The sequence below is a fragment of the Sciurus carolinensis genome, chromosome 16 (genome assembly GCF_902686445.1).
Source record: "Sciurus carolinensis chromosome 16, mSciCar1.2, whole genome shotgun sequence".
In the NCBI taxonomy this organism is placed as follows: domain Eukaryota; kingdom Metazoa; phylum Chordata; class Mammalia; order Rodentia; family Sciuridae; genus Sciurus; species Sciurus carolinensis.
This window is the reverse complement of record NC_062228.1, coordinates 6,302,907-6,326,278: the sequence shown is the minus strand read 5'-3', so window position 1 is coordinate 6,326,278 and position 23,372 is coordinate 6,302,907. Positions and strand designations below refer to the sequence as shown.

General features: G+C 42.7%; 2 protein-coding genes across 6 annotated transcripts in view; one reads left to right on the top strand and one right to left on the bottom strand.

The window, feature by feature from the left end:
• The first annotated feature begins 658 nt into the window (after positions 1 to 658).
• Atmin (ATM interactor) lies at positions 659 to 18,406 on the top strand. 3 transcript variants are annotated; one of them, XM_047527753.1, is made up of 5 exons: positions 659 to 1,012; positions 7,807 to 7,932; positions 8,604 to 8,803; positions 9,941 to 11,760; positions 17,960 to 18,406. In XM_047527753.1, exons 1-4 carry the CDS (start codon positions 674 to 676, stop codon positions 11,745 to 11,747), a joined length of 2,472 nt encoding a protein of 823 aa, XP_047383709.1. In that variant the 5' UTR covers positions 659 to 673; the 3' UTR covers positions 11,748 to 11,760; positions 17,960 to 18,406. The 3 variants fall into 3 exon arrangements, with proteins under 3 accessions (XP_047383709.1, XP_047383707.1, XP_047383706.1); XM_047527751.1 differs by lacking the exon at positions 17,960 to 18,406 and adding an exon at positions 12,156 to 14,472; XM_047527750.1 differs by lacking the exon at positions 17,960 to 18,406 and having other exon boundaries at positions 9,941 to 14,472.
• Positions 15,547 to 23,372, bottom strand: part of C16H16orf46 (chromosome 16 C16orf46 homolog) — a 24,731-nt gene continuing 16,905 nt past the window's right edge. For 2 of the 3 annotated variants that reach the window (XM_047527754.1, XM_047527756.1), the window contains exon 3: positions 21,153 to 22,919. In XM_047527754.1, coding sequence (XP_047383710.1) covers positions 21,921 to 22,919 — 999 coding nt within the window. In that variant the 3' untranslated portion in view covers positions 21,153 to 21,920. Of the gene's footprint in view, positions 16,302 to 21,152; positions 22,920 to 23,372 lie in introns of those variants that run through there. The other variant, XM_047527755.1, reaches the window with a different exon arrangement.

The window sequence follows — 23,372 nt, the reverse complement described above, 5'->3', positions numbered from 1 at the left end:
GGCACTCTACTACCAAGCTACCTTCCCTGCCCTTATTTTTACTTTCAGACAGGGTGTCACTAAGTTGCTGATAGTCTTACTAATTGCTGAGGCTTCTCTCAAATTTGGAATCCTCTTGAGTCGCTGGGATTTCAGGTGTGAGCCAGGACCCCTGGCAAGTTACTTAATTTCTCTAAGTCTGAATTTACTTTTTGCACAATGGAGACACAGTACACACCTGTTTCTGTTGTTTCCAGGGCACAATGAGATACTAAGTGGAAAGTGTAGCCTCCAGAGCCTGGTTCGTAGTAACGCTCAATGAACCACAGTGGAAATTAAGGTTACTGCCTCTTCGTGCAGTTGCCTTTTCGGTTCTTTGTGATCTTTAGGAATCAGAGCTCCTGAACGCATAGATCTTTCTTCTCTCCACCTAACTGCCTGAGGTCCAGTTCCTAGGAAAGCGAAGAACCAACCGATCAGCAGGACCAATACCTTTTACCTGCTTGCTTCAAGCATTCCCCTCCTTAGCCTCACCTGTCGTCGGCTCCCGGTAGGCGCGTTCTCAGTCGCCTGCAGGTGGCGCCGCGTCCGCCAAGTCCGCCGGATTCTAATGAGCCCGGCGGCCCCGCCCCCTTCCGGAAGTGGCTGCGGTGGAGGCGGGGCCTGTGAGCGGGTCCGGTGCCGTGCGGGAGCCATGGAGGCCTCGGAGGCGGCGGCGGCGGCGGGGCCCGCGGCTCTGGAGGCGGGCGCTCCTCCCGTCCCGGAGGCCGCGCGGGGAGCCGCCGCCGCCGCCGCCTCGGGCCCGTGGGGGCCCCTGGGGTCGCGGCTGAGGGGCAGCCGGCCGCGGCCCGCAGCGGCGCGGCAGCAGCCCGCGGCCCCGGCGACGCCCGCGCGCGAGCTGATCCAGCCGTCCGTGAGCGAGCTGTCGCGGGCGGTGCGAACCAACATCCTCTGCACGGTGCGCGGCTGCGGCAAGATCCTGCCCAACAGCCCGGCGCTCAACATGCACCTGGTCAAGAGCCACCGCCTCCAGGTGAGCGCGGCGCGGCGCGGCGCGGCGGCCCGACAAAGCGTCTGGGGGCGCCGGGGTGGCCGTGCTGGCCGGGCGGGGGCGGCGGCGGCGGCGGCGGCGACGGCGACGGCGACTACTCCCTGCGCCCGCCCCAGCGTTGCCTCGCGTGGCTTCGCCCCGCCGCGCCTGGCGAGGGCGCCTCGCCGGGTTCCGTGGATGAGAAACAGGTGCTGCCCGCATGCTTTGCGCCCTCCGGCGATGCCGTGGTGGGTCCTGCCCGGTTGTTGGAAAGCAGCTGTTGCAAGTTGGACCCTAAGTACCGTCACTTGCAGTTTCTGCTTAGGAATGGGACCCCAGGGAGACTTCCGTGGATCTTCGTTAGCGTAACATGACAGGTCTGCGCAACCCACCTTATGTAAAAGGGGGCGTGATTTTCAACCGTTGGTGCACCCTATGGAAAGCTTGTTAAAAACCCAGGTGTATGGCCCCACCCCAGCCTATTAAGTCATAATTTCTGTCATTACAGTCATGTCAGCAGTGACATAATAGGAAAGTGTAAGCCACTGTAAGCAATTTTGAGTATGTGTATGTAGCTTTCCAGCGTCTGAATTGACTCGATTACCCAAGTGTTGCACGTTCTGTCAGAGCTTCAGGTAAATCCTCTTGGGAAACCTCCTTAGAACCCTGCTAAGATTAGCAGGAATTTTGAGGTTGTAGTCTGTAGTGGAACAGATAAATGTGTTGGCCGGGAAAGGTGACCTCTGAACCAAAGATAGGGCAGCGTTCTCGTGGGAAGGTCAGGCAGGCAATGCGTGCTGCAGGCAGGCTGTGGTGTTCTACAAAAGAGTTTTGGGTTTCTTCCAGCCCACAAGTGCAACTCTGGGAATGATCTTCAATCTACTGTTTTCTCTTTCATACTAAATTTTAACTAAATCCTTTCTTAACCATTGTTTGTTGGGGTTCTCCAGCCTGATGCCTAGGTTCTCTGTTGCTCTTATACATGCCGTGACCCACCTTCAGTATTGTCCCCTGTCTGGTAGACTGTGTGTCTCTGAGCACAAAGTGAAGCTGCCAGTCTGTCCAGGATCCTCCCTTGTGTTGACTGAAATTACTCTCTCTAGCATTTCTTAGCAATTTGTTTTTCTTTTCTCTGGAATTGCTACTGGGAACTTTGTAACTTGCAAGATGTTGTTAAGCCTGTTTAACGTGAAGATACCACTTAGCCTTCAGGTCTAGTTTGGTAGTATGCACTAAGTTTATTTCTGATTATGTTTTTAAAATAAAGGTTAGGGATCCACAAGAGAAGAATATGTAACAAAACAGGCCTGAGAAGGAGTTTGCTGGAACCAATACAGATTTTGATAGTCAAACCTTCACTTTGGCTTCAGTATTTCAGAGTATGGGAATCCACCCTTATCTAGAACCTGGGCAAAGTCATTCAGTTGTAGTCATTCATTTTTCAGCTTTCTCTTATCTGAAGACAGCACAGTATACTCAGGATCTCTGTCTGAACTTAAATGTTGAGCAATGAAAGATGAACATTTCAGATTCCTACCTAAGTCGCTGGAGCGACCTTTTTAATCAAGAATTAAACTCCCTTTCAGAACCATCACTTGCTTTTTTTCTTATCAGACAGCTCACTTTCCTATATTCTTCTGCCGTTTGTTTGTTTTAGTATTGGAGATTGAACACAGGGTAGGCAAGCGCCAAACTACATCCCCAACCCTTCTTATTTTGAGTCAGGGTCTCCCTCAAACTTGAGCTCCTGCTGCAGCCTCCCAAGTGACTGGGATTACAGGTGTGCACCGCTGCCACCATTACCTTTGTAACCATGGTGCCCACAGCCCCTGGACATCCACTATCTTGGTGGAAAGGGGTCCATTTTCTTTAATGAAAGTAACTGATGTGACAAAGTATTCATGCCTGTATTGTGGCACCCCAGGGTGGCAAATCTATACCCTTAGCCTGGTTAATGCCTGGAAAACTCTTCACACTTTATTCTTGATACTTGATGCTAAGTATTTGGGAGGAGAGAGGGGCAAGAGAGAAGCCTGGGGACAGGGTTACCCAGGAAGTTCTCTGTGGCTTTCAGAGTGTCCTCAGTCAGGTACATGCAACCCCTTTCTGGCATGAAGGTATTCTAAGAATGTCTGATTGGTCTGCTTTCTTATATTCAGTGGAAATTTTCATTGTTTTGGTTATACTACTTGGATCATTCTAATTTCTTTCCTGAGTCTTTATTTTCCAAGTTATGATAATCTTTTGTTCCCTACCCTGTTCATTGTGTGGTTATTTTAATATTCCTTTCATCATGTAAATGATTAACAAACTCTTCTGAAAGAATGGGGGAGTTGAATTGTAAGCTGCAAAATATTTGCAGCTTTTTGGGTTTATGTGAGTCCTTAAGATATATATATATAGCCATATTCTATGTCCTTCCTGTAAGGAAGTCTGAAAATATCCTAGTCCAACCTTGCTTGCAGAGGGATTCATAGGGAAATGGGAGCTATGATGATTTGGAATGGAAGCTGAAATGATCCAGGAAAAGGAAGAGTGGGAGTGAGTAGGCCTTTCTTGACTGCTAGAGATTCTTTTGTTCCTTGTGTTTGAAAGCAGTGAAGGGGACAGGAGGACACTTAAAGAACCTCTTATGGAGCAACATTATATTTTTAAAACATGGCCCAGAGGATATTATATTATGCTCGGTCTAAAGGTTTACTTTTAATGTGCCAGAAAATTCTTTTTAAAAAGGAAAGATTCCAACTTGCTCTGTAGAGCGTATTTTGCAGACACTACAGATTTTCAATTTAGAATAAAATGATGAAGCAAACTGGCTTCCTTCTTAGATGCTTTCCGTAATGGTGGTCAGGTACTGGACAGTGTTTGCTATCATCCTTACAAATTTTTCCTTTTACCCTCTACAACTGTGTCCCTCCCTTCTTTGGTGTGCATATTTTTTTGCATCTTGCTTTGGGTTGTTTCCTCTTGTAGATATTTTTCAAATTCTGTCACTTAAAATATTTCTACATGAAGTATTTTTGTGGACTTTTTTTCAGTCACACAAAAGATAGGGTACCATGTCTGATAAGTTATATATAAATAAAGTGGTTTTTTGTAAACACCACTTTTCTCACTGCAGTCTTGTTTTGTTATACTGTTGCCATTTTCATCTCTCCAAGTTACCCAAGAACTGTTTTAAGACCAGAATGGGAAGAAGGTCCAAAACCCAAGTGGACTGCTGTGATGGGGGAGCTGAGGAGTTGCCCCTCGCCCCCATGAAGCTCAGGACCATGTGCAGTGTTAGGTGATTACTGTGGCCTGTAAAATGGCAGTGAGGGGTTATTGATATCCAGTATGACTGTCTGTAGTGATCTCATTCCCACAAGATCTAGTTCTGGCTTAGGTGACCACTTGAATATGTTCATTACAAGTTTTATTGAAAGTTCACTTTGTTCACAGTACTCCCAAATGCATAACAGAAGACATGAATAAATCCCTGCCCATGAAAAGGTTTGTGAAATTATAATTACAACTCAAGCATCCTAAATCTGAAATGCCCTGAAATATGAAAGCTTTTGAGTACTAACTTATGCTTTAAAAGTTTCAGATTTTAGACTGGTGTCGTCACAGCACTGTGGTTACATAGGAACATGCCCTTTTTTCTTAGGAATGTATACTGAAATTTGTGGAGGTGAAAAGATGCAATGTATACAATTTACTACAAAATAGTTTGACAAAAAAAAAAAAAAAAAAAGGCATTGCAACCAAGCATGGTGGCACACATCTGTAATCTCTGCAACTTTGGTGGCTGGGATTATAAGTGGCAGAAGGATCACAAGTTTGAGGCCAGCTTGAGCAACTTAGCAACTTATTTTGTCTTTAAATTGAAAATATAAAGGGCTGGGGATGTAGTTCAGTAGTAGAATATCTTGAGTTCAATTCCCAGTACTGAAAAAAAAAAAAAAAAGAAAAAAAAAAGGTAGCAACTATGGGGAAATTACTATGTCTAGGTGGTGAATAAATTAGTGTTCTAAATGAAAAAAAAAAAGTTTCAGATTTTAGAACATTTTAGATTTTCAGATTAGGTATACTCAACTAGTAAAGTCTATTCAAATATTTAAAAATCTGAAACACTTTGGTTCCAAAGCAATAAAAAAATAATCAGAGAAGATAAAGGGATCTTGAAACTGTATAGTCAGAGACTCTGAATGTCCTGGACTAGAGAAATCTGGACTTGGGTTGTATTGTTGGACTGTTAGAAATGTTTGGGTAAGGTAATGACATGATTAAAGTCATATTTTAAGAGAGATTAACCTGGAAGAGTCTGGATGATAGACACCATTTAGAGGTTAATAACACAGTCCAGAGTCAGAGGACTTGAACCAGGAGCAGTGAGAAAGGATGGTCTGGGAAGTGGAAATGGTGGTGGAAGAGGGTGAGTTAGTGCTGAGAGGAAGCTTGAAAGAGTTCAGAAAAGGACTGTTTTGCGTCTCTGAAGATTTATCAGGAGTTTTGAAGTGAGCCAGTCAGCAGTTTAGGGAGCATGTGACAGCTTAGAAGCTGGAATATGAACTGGCTAAGAGAAGTCTGATAAGGTCAAACAATGGAAGGATATTAGAGTCTTAAGTATTCACTGATTTTATTTTACCTAGTCAAACACACTGACACTAGATGGAAAAGTTCATTAAAAGATTTCCATAAAAACAAAACACTAAAGTAAATCTAGAAGGGAGGGGAGCGGGTATGGAGATGGGAAAGATAGTAGAATGAATCAGACATTATTACCCTATATACATATATAACTATACAACCGGTGGGATTCTACATCATGTATAGCCAGAAGAATGAGAAATTGTACTCCATTATATATGATGTGTCAAAGTGCATTCTACTGTCGCGTATAACTAATTAAAACAAATTTAAAAATTATAACATAAATAAATAAATTTTTTAAAAGACACTAGATGAATTGGTGAGTGAAATGAAGTTGGTGATGAGGGACAATGTCAGCTTTCATTAAAGCCAGCAGATGCTGGTGTTCAACAAAAGCACAGGCAGTTAGACTTTGACCAGCTGAATAGCTAAAGTACCACGTTAGTTTATGGATGTTGGGTTGGTTAGCATGCAGCAAAGGAAGAAAGGAAAGCCTCCACCACCAGTGCCTCGCAGCTAACATTAACTGCTGACTATGTGGTGAACACTGTTCTCAGCCTTTATGTGTGTGAGCTCAGTCCCCAGCAGCAACCCCCAGATAGGCCAGTGTTATTACTCCCATTTTGTAGACAAAGCGACCAAGACAGTTTAATTTGCTCAAGGTCACAGTAAAGTGGCAAGGTAGAGAATTGAAATTACAGCAATCCAGTTCCAGAACCTCCAGACTTAAAACTACATCAGTAGTTCTTCTACTAGACTGCACACTGGGGTCATCCAGCAAGATTTTAAAACCAAACGGGGATTCCAGTCCCCTCAGAAGACCTAGGGCTGAGTCCAGGCACCAGTGGTTCTCAGGGTGGGGACCATGGCCCTGCCTGAGTGCATTGCAGGCAGCAAGTGGTCTGCTGTCTTCTGTAAGTAGGAAGTCAGCACCAAGAGGTGTGTTAAATTTCTGTCCTTAAGAGGCTTAGTGTGGGAGACAGGAACTATAGAAGAAATGGCAGGACTTAAGGTAGTTTAGATGCTACCTTGGAATTCTGAGAAAGATCTTCAGGGTGTGACAGAACAAGGAACTGGACAGTATAGAACTTGTGAGGTGGACTAGGCCCACACTAATCCACACACCTAAGCTACAGGTAATCCTGAGAAGTAAGTCTGCTCTGTTTTAGAAATGAGTAAACACTGGCTCAGATGTTAACTACCTTCCCAAGATCATGCAAGTCAGTAATAGAAGCAGCATAAACCCAGCCCTCTCCTATGCCAAGTGCACTCTCCACCTCTTCCCTATCTGAAGGGAGGAGATGGGTGTGGGGCTCAAATTGGACCTTCAAAGAAGGAGACTCATTCAAGAGTGGACATAGTGAGTGGAACTGGAGGCGGGCAGAACATTAGGCCAAATGGGACAGTGTTTAAAAGGGAACAGGAAGGGAATCAACAAGTTCAAGGTCAGCCTCAGCAATTTAGCGAGACCCTCTCTCAAAAAAGAAGCATTAGGATGTAGCTCAGTGGTAAATGCCCCTGAATTCAATTCCAGTACCACCAAGAACAAAAAAAAAAAAAAAAAAAAAGGATTAAGTGAGTTATTTGTAGAAAGTGCTTAGAACTGAGCCTGATACAGCAATTGAGTAAAAGTGTCAACTAACTTTTTGGTACTTTTGGGGACAGTGTGATGATCAGAGAAAGACACAGTGCCATTGAATAGGGGGGCCCGGTCCCTAGTCAAAGGAAGTTTTTTTCAGGAACTCAGACAAGGAATCTTGGGATAGAAAAATAGAGAAGACACCCAGCCTTGACTGTGAGTAACTGTAAGTGTGATTCCATTTGCAACAGATATGGATTTTAAATTTAGAAGAGTTTTAAAGGAATAGAGAGAAGTTAGGTTTATATTTTATTTTTTTAAGAAAACATAGTTGGGGAAAATTTTTTACAGATTTATTGAGCTATAATTTATATGCCATAAAGTATTCCAATTTTAAGTGAATAACTCAATTATTTTAGTAGATCTATAGACTTGTAAAACCATCACCACAATCCAATTTTAAACCATTTTTCTGTTCCCTAAAAAGAATGCTTGTGCCCATTTTTACTTATTCCCTTACTTCTACAACCTACCTGTTCTGTTCGAGTTTTTTTTTTTTCTCATAATTATTTTCCTTTTGTAGGATGGCATAGTAAATCCAACAGTAAGAAAAGATTTGAAAACCACACCAAAATTCTACTGTTGTCCAATTGAAGGATGTCCTAGAGGTCCTGACAGACCATTTTCTCAGTTTTCTCTCGTCAAACAGGTATTTACTCAACATATTTCTCTGAGGGTGATATACAGATGGTATAAGCCTGGTATGCATTCTAATTACTTAGCAAACATAACCAGAGAATTGAGAATAAGCCCTTATGAGAACCACTGCCTGGGTATCTCCCAGGTGGTGCAATGGTTGAGTGTGAGTACAGTTCCAGTGGGCAGAAATGAGGCTGGTCCTGGAGGGAACATGCCCAGAAGTGGGTTTGCAGAGGAAGAAAAGTAGAACTATCCAACAAAGAGCAAGAACATTTGTGCTTGCAGTTCTCTTAGGTGAATCTGCCTCCAGGGGCATAGGGCAGAGACACAAAGCCACTAGGGAAGGAGGAATTTGGGCCTGGAAAAAGACTCTGAAATGTTCCCTCAGGGACTGCTGGAGGGTGTCCTGAGAAGAGCATCTCAAAGACGTTTGTTTTCCCTGCCCTGCAGCACTTCTTTATGGGTCAGTCTCAAGGCCAGTACCCTGGATCCTTTCCAAAGCAGTCTCTTCTCTGCATGAAGCTAAAGCCCTAAGAAGAGACTGATGATAAATTGCAGTTACCCGAGTTGGACTGCTCTGTTTTATACCTGCGAGGTCACTGTTGAGCTGGGTATGTTGATGTTCTCAGCACTTGGCGCAATGGCTGTTTCTCACCCTCTTTCCTCCTCTGTTCTCTGTAGCACTTTATGAAAATGCATGCCGAGAAGAAGCATAAATGCAGCAAATGCAGCAATTCCTATGGTACTGAGTGGGACTTGAAAAGGCACGCGGAGGACTGTGGCAAGACCTTCCAGTGCACATGCGGCTGTCCCTATGCCAGCAGAACGGCATTACAGTCTCACATCTACCGAACTGGTCACGAGATCCCTGCAGAACACAGGTAAAGGGCAAAGAAACAGTGGCACAAAAGTCAGTAGCTGTGGGAAGAGTTTCAGATGAAACTTCCTGGAGAACCAACAGTACAGGGAGAGGAAAAGGAATGATGGAGAAGCTACGCGACATCAAAGAAGGGAGCTTTTGGAAATGGCAGCAGTGCTAGCAAAGGATTGTGCCTGGGCTTGGAATCTGACCCAGTTATTCCTCCTTTTTCTATTGCCAACCCTCTGAGGGTCTTTTACTATGCCCATTTGAAAATCTCAACTTCCAGCATCTTCTGGTGAGGAATTTCAGATTGCTGAAGAGTAAGTTTTATCATGACTCTGTACTTCTTTTTTGAGGGGAGGGGGAACTAGGTCTTTAGAAAAAAAAATTTTTAACAGACCATCTTGCCAGGTGTGGTACACACCTATAATCTCAGCAACTTGGGAGGTTGAAGCAGGAGAATCTAGGTTCACAGCCAGCCTCAACAACTTAGCAAGTCTCAAAATAAAAATTAAAAAGGGCTGAAAGGGTAACTCAGTGGTAAAGTGCCCCTGGTACCAAAAAAGTTCAATCTGTAGTACAAAAAAAAAAAAAAAACTTTATCTTTTTTGTACTTCATTTTAAAGGTCAAATTTCTATTTGTTATAATAGCTTCCAACTTTAGGAATGATAAGACTTGTGTTATATATATACCTTTTAGCTTCCTTATGCTTTAATTCTAAGTTAAATTGTACTTACAGCATTTACAAAAAAGTATGCTTCCTTCTTTCCTGTTTGCACATCTGAATATCTGTCCCATAATAAGCCCCATTCTCAGAGGTACAAGAAGGGATGCATCTCTTTGGATGGAGTCTGACCTCTGATGAGGGCAGTAGTATTTATCAGTAAGACACAGTGTCATGGTCAAAGAAAGCTGCATTTTTTTTCTTTTCAGGAGTGAGACTTGAGCCCAGAGCCTTCCACATGTTAGACAAGGCTGGACCACTGAGCACACAGCCCTTTTTTCATTTTGAGACAGGGTCTTGCTGTGTTGCCCAGGCTGGATTCAGATTTGCAATCCTCCTGCCTCAGCCTCCCATGTAGCTGGGATTACCTTTCCCAGCTCAGAAAGCAGCATTTTTAAATTGTTTTCTTTTTACTTTGTCATTGTCTTCAGGGATCCACCTAGTAAAAAAAGGAAAATGGAAAACTACCTACAAAACCAGAAGTTATCTAATAAGACCATTGAACCATTGAGCACCCAACCCACCCCTCGACCAGATGCTCAAGAACTAGAAACTTCAGAAATAAAATTAGTAACCTCTTTTGAAGATTCTTGCAGCTCTAATGCCAGAAAGCAGAGTGTCGCAACACCCCCAAGATGTCCTCAGAAGTTGCTTCTACCAAAGCCCAAAGTGGCTCTGGTTAAGCTTCCGGTCATGCAGTTCTCTCCTGTGCCTGTCTTCGTGCCTACGGCCGACTCTTCGGCCCAGCCTGTGGTGTTAGGTGTGGATCAGGGCTCCACCGCAGGTGCTGTGCACTTGGTGCCCTTGTCAGTAGGAACCCTGATCCTCAGCCTAGAGTCAGAGGCTTGCTCTCTTAAGGAGAGCCTACCTCTTTCAAAAATTTTAAATCCTGTTGTTGAGCCAGTTAGTACCGGTGTTCAAGTGAACTTGGGTAAAAATCTGTCTAATCCTTTACAAGAACTGGGGAACACATGTCAGAAGAACAGCATTTCTTCAATCAATGTACAGACGGATCTGTCCTATGCCTCACAAAACTTCCTACCTTCTGCACAGTGGATTGGCCCTGACTCTGCTGTGTCATCTTGTTCTCAGACTGATCTGTCATTTGATTCTCAAGTGTCCCTTCCCATTAGCGTTCAAACCCAAACGCTTCTGCCCAGCTCAAAGATAACTTCATCTATAGCTGCTCAGACTGATGCGTTCATGGACACTTGCTATCAACCAGGCGGGATATCCAGACAAACCCAAACCAGTGAAATGCAAAGTGCCCCAGATGGCCAAGTACAGATGGACCAAGCTGGAATGTGTGGAGACATTTTTGAGAGTGTCCATTCATCCTACAGTGTTCCTGCAGACAATATTATAAGCAGCAGCTTAATAGCAGATACAGTAACTCGTGGTTTGTTACCTCAGAATGACCCTAAGACTTTAAATCAAGATATTGAGAAATCTGCGCCCATTTTGAGCTTCAGTGCACAGAATAGTATGCTTCCTTCACAGAACATGACAGATAATCAGACCCAAACCATAGACTTATTAAGTGATTTAGAAAACATCTTGTCAAGTAATCTTCCAGATCAGACATTGGATAACCGTAGTCTTTTGTCTGACACAAACCCCGGGCCTGACACCCAGCTGCCATCTGGCTCAGCCCAGAATCCTGGAATAGATTTTGATATTGAAGAGTTCTTCTCAGCTTCAAATATCCAGACTCAAACTGAAGAGAGTGAACTTAGCACCATGAACACTGAGCCAGTCTTGGAATCACTGGACATAGAGACCCAAACTGACTTCTTACTTGCAGACACATCTGTCCAGCCCTATGGGTACAGGGGAAGTTCTCACTTCCTAGGCCTTGAGATGTTTGACACGCAAACGCAGACAGACTTAAACTTCTTTTTAGACAGTAGCCCTCATCTGCCCCTCAGCAGCATCCTGAAACACTCCAGCTTTTCCATGAGCACTGATTCATCAGACACAGAGACCCAAACTGAGGGAATCTCCGCTGCTAAAAACCTATCTCCTCTGGAAAGCAAAGTTCAGTTGAACAGCACAGAAACACAGACCATGAGTTCAGGTTTTGAAACCCTGGGGAGCTTGTTCTTCACCAGCAATGAAACTCAGACAGCAATGGATGACTTTCTTCTAGCCGATTTGGCCTGGAACACAATGGAGTCTCAGTTCAGCTCTGTAGAAACTCAGACGTGCGCCGAGCTGCACGCAGTCTCCAACTTCTAACAGTGAAGTCCAGGTTGGATGGCGTTTATTATTTCCTTCCAGGTTTAGAAAATGGGGAGCAGGGACAACAGTATTAACTCTGTTGAATGTAGCTGATGATGCAGTTGCTTAGATTCTTTGCAGTTCTTTGCCTTTTGTACCTGTAAACACAAACTTGTGTATAAATGTGAGTGTATTATATTATAAAGTGTAAGATGTTGATCTAAAAATGATTGTTCTTGTGTTGCCTACATTTGCTCTTTCATAGCTAGTCTTTCCATCTTTAAAACTGTATCTCATACCTGTAAAACCAATACAGCCATTTAGCTGAAGCCAAGCTTGCCAGGTAGTAGAGTGCAAACTTATCAAATCTCCAAAATGTTTTAGCTAAGTGTAATATACTTAAATTGCACCTAAAATGTCTTCTAGACAATGCTGCTATGGTTGGAGACTCCTGTTGCTGCAGCTTCATCTGCTTTGCCATCTCTCTACTGATTTGAAGACACCAAGGGAATTTACAGCTGTCTTCAGTTTTTGCAGGTTTCCATGTAGTCACTGCCATCCCTTCTCTCATGAGCTATTACTGATGCTAACGTGCGAACAGTCCTTTCCTCACAAGAGGTTTGTTGCTGTGAAGTTATTACTGCCTAAAGAAAGGGCAGCAAGCACTTAGTGTAAATAGTGATCCTTCTAAGTAAGAGTACGATATCCAGACCATGGGGACACAGTTGTTAAATCATGCCTGTTAGTTCATCCTGGGGTGTGTAGTGTGCCCTACTTTAAAAAAAAAAAAAGTTTTCCTATGTTCTCATACCATCATCAATCCAGAAGCCTTCTGTGCCCAGACGTGTGGGGGGTTTTCCTATGTACTAGCAAGCAGCTCTGCAGCAGATGCCAGCGGGGTGTCCTCTAATGCTCTTCACTTCTGACACTACCTGGAGTCCAGGCCTCCAGAGTGTCTAACCCACCACCTGTAAATTGGGGTTGCCACAGTCTTCTCCCTGGGTTCAATTTATTCACCAGAATGGCTGGGATAACTCATGGAAACATGTTTCCTGGTTTTTGCAAAGGAAACAGATGAAGGGTAAGGTATGTGGGAAGGAACTGGCTTCCATGCCCTCTCCAGAAGGGCTGTCCTTCAGGAATCCACATGTTCAGCTGTCTAGAAGCTCACTGAACCCAGTTCTTTTGGGCCTTTATTGAAACTTAAAGGGCATGATTGATTGAATCACCGGCCATGATCAACTTAACTTTTTGCCTCTCTCCCCTCCCAGAAGGTAAAGGGGTGAAGTGTGGTGAGGCTGAAGATCCCACCCCTCTAATCATGTCTTGGCCTGTGACCAGTCCCCATCCTAAAGCTACCTAGAGGCTGCCAGGTATCAATGATTCCATTACCATGCAAAGAAAAAAAAAAAAATTGCTGGAAATGACAGGGATTTTAGGAGTTGTCTACTACCAGTGAGGAGACCAAATATCTTTTTAACATTACCACATTTACAAATACCCTGCACTCCACGGCAGACCAGAGTGGGGCTTCAGAGCTGCTTCCCACCGTACACCTACAGGCTGCATCTGACTTATGTTCTCATTGTTAAAAAAGTAGGGAAAGGACACCACCCCCCAACCCCAGATTTCAAAACTTTATACTTCTAAGCTTGATAATAGGGCAAGAGTGCAATCTACAATTATTTGAAAGTTACTTTTCCTTCCATCCACCACCCATCTTAGAATAAAGAAACACAGGTCTAGCAAGTATATCATTTGTGTCTTAAAGCTAGCAATTACAGAATAAATCCATCTAAAATACCAGACTTGCTGATTATCATGAATATTTTCTGTTTTGAGACAAGAACACCATCAAGTATGCTTTGGAGGTTCTCTAGTTAGTAGGTCCTGTTTTGTTTGTTTTTGTTTTTTCTTTCTTGGTTCTAGGGATTAAACCCATGAGCACTTAACCACTGAGTGACATCCCCAGCCCTTTTTATTTTTTATTTTGAGACATAGTCTCAAAATAAGTTGCTTAGGGCCTCACTAAGTTGCTAAGGCTGGCTTTGAACTTGAGATTCTTCTGCCTCAGCCTCCTGAGCTGCTGGGATTACAGGTGTGCTCCACTGTACCCAGTCTGAATTCTTAATTGCCCACCTCTCAGGCAAGTGCAGCCTGTGTGTTCTTGAAGTTTACCCCAAAATGCTCTGTTCCTTCTGTGGCACATGCTTGTGCTGCTGAAAGCTAAATCCTCAAAATAGAACTCAAGAAGGAGACTAATGATTCATTAAAGTAAATTGATGGTGTTGGTAATAATGCTTATCCCATATGTCTGAAAGAGAACTGGTAATGGATTAATAACATATCCGAGCAGATGAACTAAAACGTAGTAGATAAGTTTGCTTTGGTCACAGTTGCCTATGGATGAGTTTCAAAATGAACATAAAGCCTTAACTTAGATTTTCATTGTTTTAGAATCATCACTGCCTTAATGTTCAAACATCTATTTAAGTCGTCCTGATAAAGAAATGCATGTTTGTTTAATGGCTTTTTGTAAATACAGATGCAGTGATCTATGGCTTTACTTCTGTTTGTGACAATGTTTGTTAATCCAGCCAGTAGTTACTTACAAAAACGTAGAGCATGTAATTGTTCTTCATGTACAAGAACTGTTCCCCCTGCAAAACCTTAGTTACCTGGATTGACCTAAGATTATTTGTAAAATCTGAAATTCAGTGATTAAAAGGAAGCTAGAATTCTCTTTTTGTGTGATTTCTTCTACCTACTTATGACTTATTTTATTGCTTTTTTACAAACTCGTCTTCTAAAAGTGACATGATAAAATAACTATCATTTTCATTATTGTTTTACTTTGTTCGTGAAAATAGACTAATTTCCATTTTTTTAAATTTCAGGTGAATAATTTCCCTAAAAATGGCAATCTATTTCATAGTTTTTACTTTGATGTAGGTAAACATTATACACCTAGGATTTAATTTTTTGAAAATTTATTCAAAGTATATATTTAGCAAATGAATTTATTGCACTTCACACATTACCTGATACTACCATTTTATAATGGGCTACCTTTATCTCTGTAGATAAGGTGGTTCTGGGCTTACAAGCAAAAACAAGAGGACTAGAATAGTTAATTCTTTGCTCAGTGGCTAATTTACAGGAAAGTTGAACTGTTGTGTATCTGATTGCTTCAGATGAAGGGAAAATAAAAATTTTGTAAATTTACCTGAAAATTGCTGAGTAAAATCTGAAGTTACTTTTTCATTTGAAGAAAATCAACAGTATTGGTCTAGCTACAAAGTAGCTTTTATTAATTCTGTCAAATGATGGGATTGTTTTCATTTAATCCTTTATGGCCTCAATTTTAGAGAGTAATTCAGTTCAAAACTGCTCATCAAAACCTGCTAATACTGATGCAAAGATTGTTTACTATCTGGTACATTAAATCAGTGCCTCCGAGACTGTTCCTCTCAGGGACCTTAAATGTAACTTTGGGGATGAAGTCTTTGAAGTCAAGTACTATGCAGTTTCATTTTCGTTTTATCTCAATTGTGTGTGTGTGTGTTGTCAAGGACGCTGAAGTGCCATTGATTAGATCAGATGCTAGGAGAAGACAACATATACCCTTTCATATGCTCAATATCTAAATGACTCCACTCCAATTGTTAAGTGACATGAATTTTAATCTAGTTTCTTCAGCAAGATGTTGGCTGGTAAAATAGTCATGTGACTAAAGAAAAGGACTTCACTGTTTTGCAGTGTTTAAATTCAAGGGCTTCTCAGTTGTTGGAATTGTATTTATTAATAGATATATAACTATATTTGTTTACATACTAAGAGAGACAGATTGAAGAACACATGGAGAAGGTCCTTAGTTTCTCCAAACATTAACTAACATGGGCTACATTTAAAAACAAGCAGTTTTTGAAGGAACAAGGCCAAACTATACATAAATAAAAACAACATCTACATAACACTTGAACTAGATTATCAGTATTCATTCAAAACTTTCAACAAACTTAGAGGAAAAACTCTAAATCTTACACTGCCTAATAAATAATGAAAACATCTGTAACTTTGTTCTAAATTCACAAATTTCATAAGTATGCCTATGAGAAACTTAGTGCCATGGTCCCTTCATAACTTGCTACTTTACTCCGAAGCAAGTTAATGTTACAGGACACTCGGCTGCAAAAGAACAACAACAAAAGAATTAAGTTGATAAAAAAAATCAGCAAAATAAAATATTTCTGAAAATGAAAAAAAAATTTTTAAATTATCTCCATGGCGACTTGTTATTCTCAAAAGTACACATGTGACTGGGCAGAGAAGACTTTTTTTTCTACAGAAGTGAGCTTTTTCACATAGCATGATATATGTAAATAAGACTTTGCTTTGAGTTGGGCATCTTCTTATGTTTCTGTTTACAGCATCTTACTCTGCTCTCTGGTGATCCATTGCTTTTTCCATGTCCTGGGTGCAATATTTGGTTTTATGAGTGCATCTCAAACATGTTGCTGCTTAGGAATGAATTTAAAATTGATCCCTCTCCTACTTTATCTTCTTCCTGAGCTGCAACGAGAAATGTAATGACTTAAAAAAATGCAGTGCCCATGCTGCAATAAAAACTTGGCAGAAGTCAGTGCATCTGAATTAACCTCTCACAAAAGGATAAGAAACTATTAGAACTCGCCTCAGTAACTTAAAAAGTAAGTCTCCCAAGATCAAGAAACCTGAAAAGCCATCTCAACTCTGGCAAGCTGCTTTAACATGATCTTGGGTCAGATCATGAAAATAATTTTTTTATCTGTATTTGAGAATACTGTTAAGGAATTGCAAGCTGCTGTGATCCTTTTTTCTTTTGTACCTGTTTTGGTATGACGTGGCGTATTTAAAAACCATTTAAAGCACTATTCTGTAACAAGGTATGTGCAAGAACACTTCAGACTTGAAGTTTGCTAAATAGCTACCATAATGACAACTCTCTCTGATTTCCTATTTTCCTGAAATTTAAATCAGTCATGAGGATTTGGAGAAATAGCCAAAGAAATTAAGACAAATTCACAGGCAGTAACAGGGCAACTGATATTTGTCCCAAATTCAATGTTAGATTCTAGTTCTCTTCAGAGCAAATGCAGATTAAAACTGAGGTTACAAAAAGTGCTCCTGCCTTCAGAGTCAACCTTGCCACGCTGCTAAAGTGACACCAGAGTGTTTTCAAGTTCCCTGTCCTCGAGTTTTAATAAGTGGAAAAAATGTTCCATTTAAAAGATAGGGGAGAATGGTTGCTTTCACCTATTCATAAGAAACAGACTTGCCCATGATTACTGAGGTTTGTCACATGCCTCTTAATATTTACTCCTGTTCAGCACAAGCAGTCAGTGTGGAAAAGCAAATGCTGCTTAAACATTAAAGGATTCTGAAAAATGGCATTAAATGTAAATATATTAATTTAACATCTTAGAATTATCTTGAAAACCTTGCCAAAACAATCATGCACTTCATCCTGAAGGACGGTAGGCAGGAATGCCCACAGCCACCCCTGAATGGGCTCTACTGTAACTTGAGAGATTGTTCTCAAAGAAAAGCAGGTTTGTGGTTGCTTCTGTCTAAAGACCTGGACGAGAACATCAGAAAACCTTGAAGGACCAGAATACAACAGAGGGCACCTGTGCCTTTGGCGAGGAGGTGAGCAGGGCACTGCCCAGCTCCTCTTCCCATCTTGACCAAGGCTTCTGCTTGCTTTGTAAGCCCATCAGAGATGCTGCAAGAAACAGTGTGTTCTAGAATTTCTACTAGCCTAAAGCAGCAGTTCTCTGCTGGGTGACTTGCCCTCAAGAGCCATTTGGTACTCTAGACATACTTCTGGCTGTCACAGTCAGGGTGCTACTGGCATCTAGTGGGTCAAGGCTGGGATGCTGTTCAGCATCTCATAATGCACAGGACAGCCAACACAAAGAATGAACCATCCCAAAATGACAACGGGGCCTACGTTGAAAAACCCCGTCCTAAAGATGGCCAGTTGCTGCGGTGGAACTTGAAGCATTCTATAAATGCAATTCAATCCTGTAAGTTATGGTGCTCTTCAGAAAGTATGTGTTCATAGAGAAGGCTGAGATCAGTAGTATGTTAAAAAACCATTTTCAAACCTCAGGGATTTTACTATTTACAACTTTTGAAATGTGTAAATTGAAATTCACTCAGTTTTGTTTTTGTTTTTCTTCTCACAGGAAAGACCAGAATTCAGAACAAATCTGATGGAACATGGGACAGAAAGAATTGTTCACCATTTTGAGTCTTTAATGAGGTTTGTGGGCAAGTCAACGGCACTAAAATGACAGAAAGAACCTCAGGTATTAATCCCCTCAAAGGGATTTAGAGGGCGCAGGCAGCAGTGCCCATTGGCAAAGCCAGGGTGTGAAAAAAACCAAGCTTCCTGACGGTTCCCAGCTTCCAGCAGTTTAGCCTGGTAGTGAAGAGCTTAGCTCTGAATCCGCCTGCTCGTGGTTTGCCTGGCAGACAGAAGTGCGTTCAGGGTGGTACAAGGGATGGCCCTCGGCTTCCGTCAGTCGAGAAGCCCCACTTCCTTCCCTGGCTTGCTTTCAGGAGCCCGAAGCTGCAGCAGCAAGGCTGCACGCACATGAGCCCCAGATGTACAGCCTGAAGTTGTGCTTGCTTGGCCACTTGGAGCCAAAGTGAGACAGACTGGGCTCTGGTCTCCCTGGGCCCTGAAACTCCTGAACTTGGAGGAAGAGATTGAGATTGAAAGCAAATTTGATTCTGGGTTCAAATCACTGTATAGCATGGTCTTTGAAGTAATGGTTTGAATAAAATTAAAAAATTAGGAAGAGACTTCTAGAGTAGCCAAAGGCCTATACTTGTCCAAATACAGCCAGATCTTATTCTGATTTACAGTCTTCCCATTGTCTTTCAAGAGTGATACCTCAAGCCAGGCCTGGTAGCCCACTCCTATAAACCCAGAGACCTGGGAAGCTGAAACAGGAGGATCTCAGTTCAAGGCCAGCCTCAGCAACTTGGTCAAATTGTCTCAAAAAATAAAAAGAACTGGGGATATGGCTCACTAGTAGAGACTGCTCCTAAGTTCAGTCTCCAGCACCACCCGCCTCCAAAAAAATAGTGACACCCCGATGCGGCTGGAGCATGGGTAGCTCAGGGATAGAACACTTGCCTAGCATGTACAAGCCCTGGGTTCCATCCCCAGAACTGCCAAAAAAGGGGAAAAAAAAAAAAAGGCCACCCATGCCTCACCAGATCTCAGCAGCCATAGCAAGCCTTAGCACGCAGCTCACCCAGGAGGTGACCTCAGGCCCTGTGGGAATCCTGTGTCTGATGCTGCCAGAATTCCACTTGGTGATTTTGAAAGTTACAAGAAATTTTTACTAATGAGATATCCAAAAATAACAGAACAAGGAATGACACACAAGCTCTCTGCTTGGTTTGGAGAGGACTAGAGGAACCACACCTAAGACTATCACCTCAAGAGAGGCCACTGGCACCTGCATTTTAACATTCGGAACTCTTTAAACACATGGTGTCCCCTAGACGGTTTGTCGATCATGCAGATCCAAATGGGAAGGTGTGTTCTACTCAACATTTTGCCTTTATCTAGACTCAAGACAGTAAAGGACTAGTTTAGATGTCCTGAGCTAATCTGCACAAAAACTGGGTCAAGACCTGGGGTGACTTCATCTCCAGAGAAACAAGATAAGCCTGGGCTGCAGAGAAGATTCTGGGGGGAAGTTATTAGGTACTTGAATAACTTCCTGAACTAAGAGACACCAAATGCAAAACATTCTTAATCTATTCACAAGGAATCTTCTAGCCAAACTTTTGTTAGACGAAATAATTACTTACTCAGAAAGGATACTTCAAATCTTGTTGGGGGTGGATGCTGGGGATTGAATCCAGGGCCTCAAACATGTGATGCACACACTCTACCACTGAGCCATATCCCTGTACCCAATAAATCATTTGTAACTTTGGGTCCCTCTTTTGATAACAGTGGCCCTCCTCTTAATACTAAATTATTATATGGGACTTGAAGGGTAGTTCAGTGATAAAACACATGCCTAGCATGCATGAGATGCTGGGTTCAATTCCTGCCCCCTCACACACACACACACAATCATATTATACATATGTATGAATATCTACACATAAGTATAAATATATACACATATACATACACCTACACTCTATATTATGTTCTCATCAAAATCTACACTGAGGATTGCGCCCCAGGGCACTCTACCACTGAGCTACATGCCCAGCCCTTTTTATTTTTTATTTTGAAATAGGGTCTCACTAAGTTACTCAGGCTGACCCGAACTTGAGATCCTCCTGCCTCAGCCTACCAAGTCATTGGGATTATACAAGCATGTGCCACTGCACCCAAATCTGTAGAATTTACAACTCTTATCTGAACAGAAGACTTTTTCTTAAAAAACAAAACCCCAGTGTAACCTAGATCAGTGCTTTAAAACTGCCTTAAGATCTCAAAAGGTGCTGGGTACATTGGTACATACCTGGAATCCCACCTGGAATCACAGGAGGCCGAGGCAAGAGGACTGCAAATTCAAAGCCAGCCTCAGCAATTTAGGGAGGCCCTGAACAAGTTAGCTAGACCTGTCTCAAAATAAAAAGTAAAAAATGGGCTGGGGATATATCTCAGTGGTTAAGTGTCCCTGGTACCATTTAAAAAAAAAAATCTCAAAAGGTAAGTACGCTAGGCTGAGTAGGTAAGGCCTAGACCCTTACTCATGTTAGGTGTTGCTATCTCCCACCACACAATTCTGGCAGTTCTACATATTGAGCTTGTTAACTAATTTGCTTTAGAAATGGGGTTCTAAAATCACTGACTGGGAGGGGAAGATGCCAGAGCCACAAAGTGTGACACCCCACTGTCCAGAAACATGGGGAATAGGCCTCCTCAGGAGGACACAACACAGCCTATGAGAAAGTACAAGTGACCTTTTAATGATGGCTGTGCTACAGTCATTCCAATGTTCCTGCTGTTTCTTAAAAGCCAACACAACAAAACAGCACATCAGGCTAACAGCCAACACATTACAGAGACCAGTCGTGGAAAGCAAATGTTGACAAATACAATCATACTCTGTTTATTCCATCCTTTAGGAGATGGAAAGTCCAGAATCCAGGTACAACCTGCCTTAAGCAAGTCAAGCTATGTAATTCCAAAGGAGCTTCATGGTTATTCACATAAAAAATGGTTTGTTAGAGCATTTATCTACATAACACCACTTGTCACTAAAAATATGACTCATTTACAATGTTTAATTTATAAACTTTAAGAAATATGTACTGGGGTAAAATAAAGTAAAATAAGAGGAAGGACAGAGGGGGAAAAATATGAACTTATTCCCTACATGTCTAGGGTTGAGGGTTCCCAAGTATCCAGATGCAAGGTATGGCTGGAGGAAGTAGGTTGGGTATGATAATCACAGTGACTTTTTTTTTTTTCCAAATAGGTAATTATTCTTAACCTGCTCCTCAGACTGGATTTTGTAAAACTCTGGCCAAAACTTCTAGAGACACAAATTAGCTTGAGGCTGTAATATCAGGATGTGACCCCTGGACATACAGGAGACAATGGACAGCATATGTCCCTGGACATGATGCAAGGATAGACACCAGGATTGTCACATGGACACAGGCTAGAATTTCCTATGAAAGCAGTGCTTCAGATCTTTATTTCAAAAGAAAATGAGGCAGTAGACATATACTGCCTGGTTCAAAAGATCAGAAAGCATTTAGTCTGAGTCAACCCAGTGTACTTAGCTTAAGGCACTGGGGTAGTCCCTGCCAGATGGCTCTTGGGCTGGCATGGGGATGACACAGAGGGAGGCCCTTTGGATTGTCTACCTTCCCTGTGGCTTCCACTGGGCAGGGAGGAAGGCAGGCAAAGGTGAGGACTAGCACTGCCAAATTTCATTTTATACATGGCTTAGCAGCATGTTACCTACTTCTGCTAAGTCCAAACCCATCCAAAGAGGTTCAATCTCCTCTAGTTCTAGTTTAAAAATAAATAAATAGGGTGAATGGAGACAGAAGAGGGAAAAGAAAATGAAGGAGGAGGAGAGGAGGAAATGGGGAGAAAGGACAAATGAATTTCAAGCAGTGATTATTTTCAGGGACTTCTATTGTGACAAGTCAGAGGAATCTGTGAGTGGAAATGGGGATAACAACTCTGCTCACTGTGAGGGACGGCAAGAGAGGTCTTGAGAACATTTTGGTCTCCAACATTCGGGGTCTGTTTTCCTGTGTGGCCTCTGTGAGATCGTACTTCCGAGTGTTTCTGGGTGGTCTCAGCTCCTTGGCTCTGAATTTGGCTTTGTGCCTTTGCACTTCCTGTTTCTGCAAAAGCTGCAAGGTGGCAAGGTAGTGAACAGGGCTGAGCCTGGAAGGGTATAGCAGGCTTTTCTTGGGTAGGAAGGGCCAACGCAGATAGCACTGCTCGATATCAGCCAGCGGGGCCGTCCGGACCGCAGGGAAAGCTGGTGTGGTGTGGACCTTCAGCTTGGCCAGCTCAAGGGGTCTCTTCTTGCCTTTCCCGTCCACTGTTTCCAATGCATGTGCACAAGCCACACACTCATCCTTCTCCACACTCGGCATCTTGTCTTCCATCTGCCAGGTCACACTCTTATTCTTCGTACCCAGAACATCCAAGCTGCTTGAAGGTGAAGGTTTTAGGGGAGGCAGGACTAGGAGGGCCTTGGAAGTCAAGGAGTCAGAGATGGAAAGCCCTCTGTTGGCACCTCCACTCAGACTCCCAGCGGCCTTGCCACCGTTAATCTCGGGGGCCCAGTCTTCCACGCACCATAAAAACTCCTTGATTTGCAGACTTTTTTTTTCTCCATGAATGTAGTGGGGAAAGCACATTTTGTTAACCTCCCTGGAAGCGGTGTTGGGACCTTGGTAGGGCCCCTGAGTCTGGAGGGTGCTGCTCCTATTCTTCTCAAGGCCCCCCTCAGCCACAGCCCCTGCTTCCAATTTCCCGGTCTCTGTGGGAAGGCTGGCTTCCAGGCTCCCTTGGGCGAGGCTGAGACAGAATAAGCAATTGCTGTTGGCACTTTCTCCTACCCTCGCCTTTTTTAGTTTCTTCCTTGGCCACATGCAGGCAGTTGGAGAAATCTTTCCCCAGCCTCGGACCTGCGAAAAAGGCAGCATGTTACTCTCAAGTCAAGTTACCCAAACTCAGGTTGCCCCAATTTTGGCCGCATCCCCACTTGGGCAGTCTTATTTGAACCAATTTACCATTGAGCTACATTCCCAGTCATTTTTATGTGTTTTTTTGAGACTGTCAAGTTGCATAGGACTTCACTATATTGCCAAGGTTGGCCTTGAACTTGCAATCCTCCTGCCGCAGCCTCCTGACTCACTGCAATTACAGGTATGTGTCACCACGCCCAGCCCAATTTTATCTTAAAATTGACTCACCTTAAAAAAAAAAAAATCTTTTAATGCCTTTTTTAGCCTCACACTGAGCAATAGTATTTATAATAGTATATGTTAATTCTAAATGCTACCAATAGTACCTTTTAATACTAAAACAGTAGGCAATAATATTTATAAATGGTCACTTTGATGAGCAAACTACTTCTT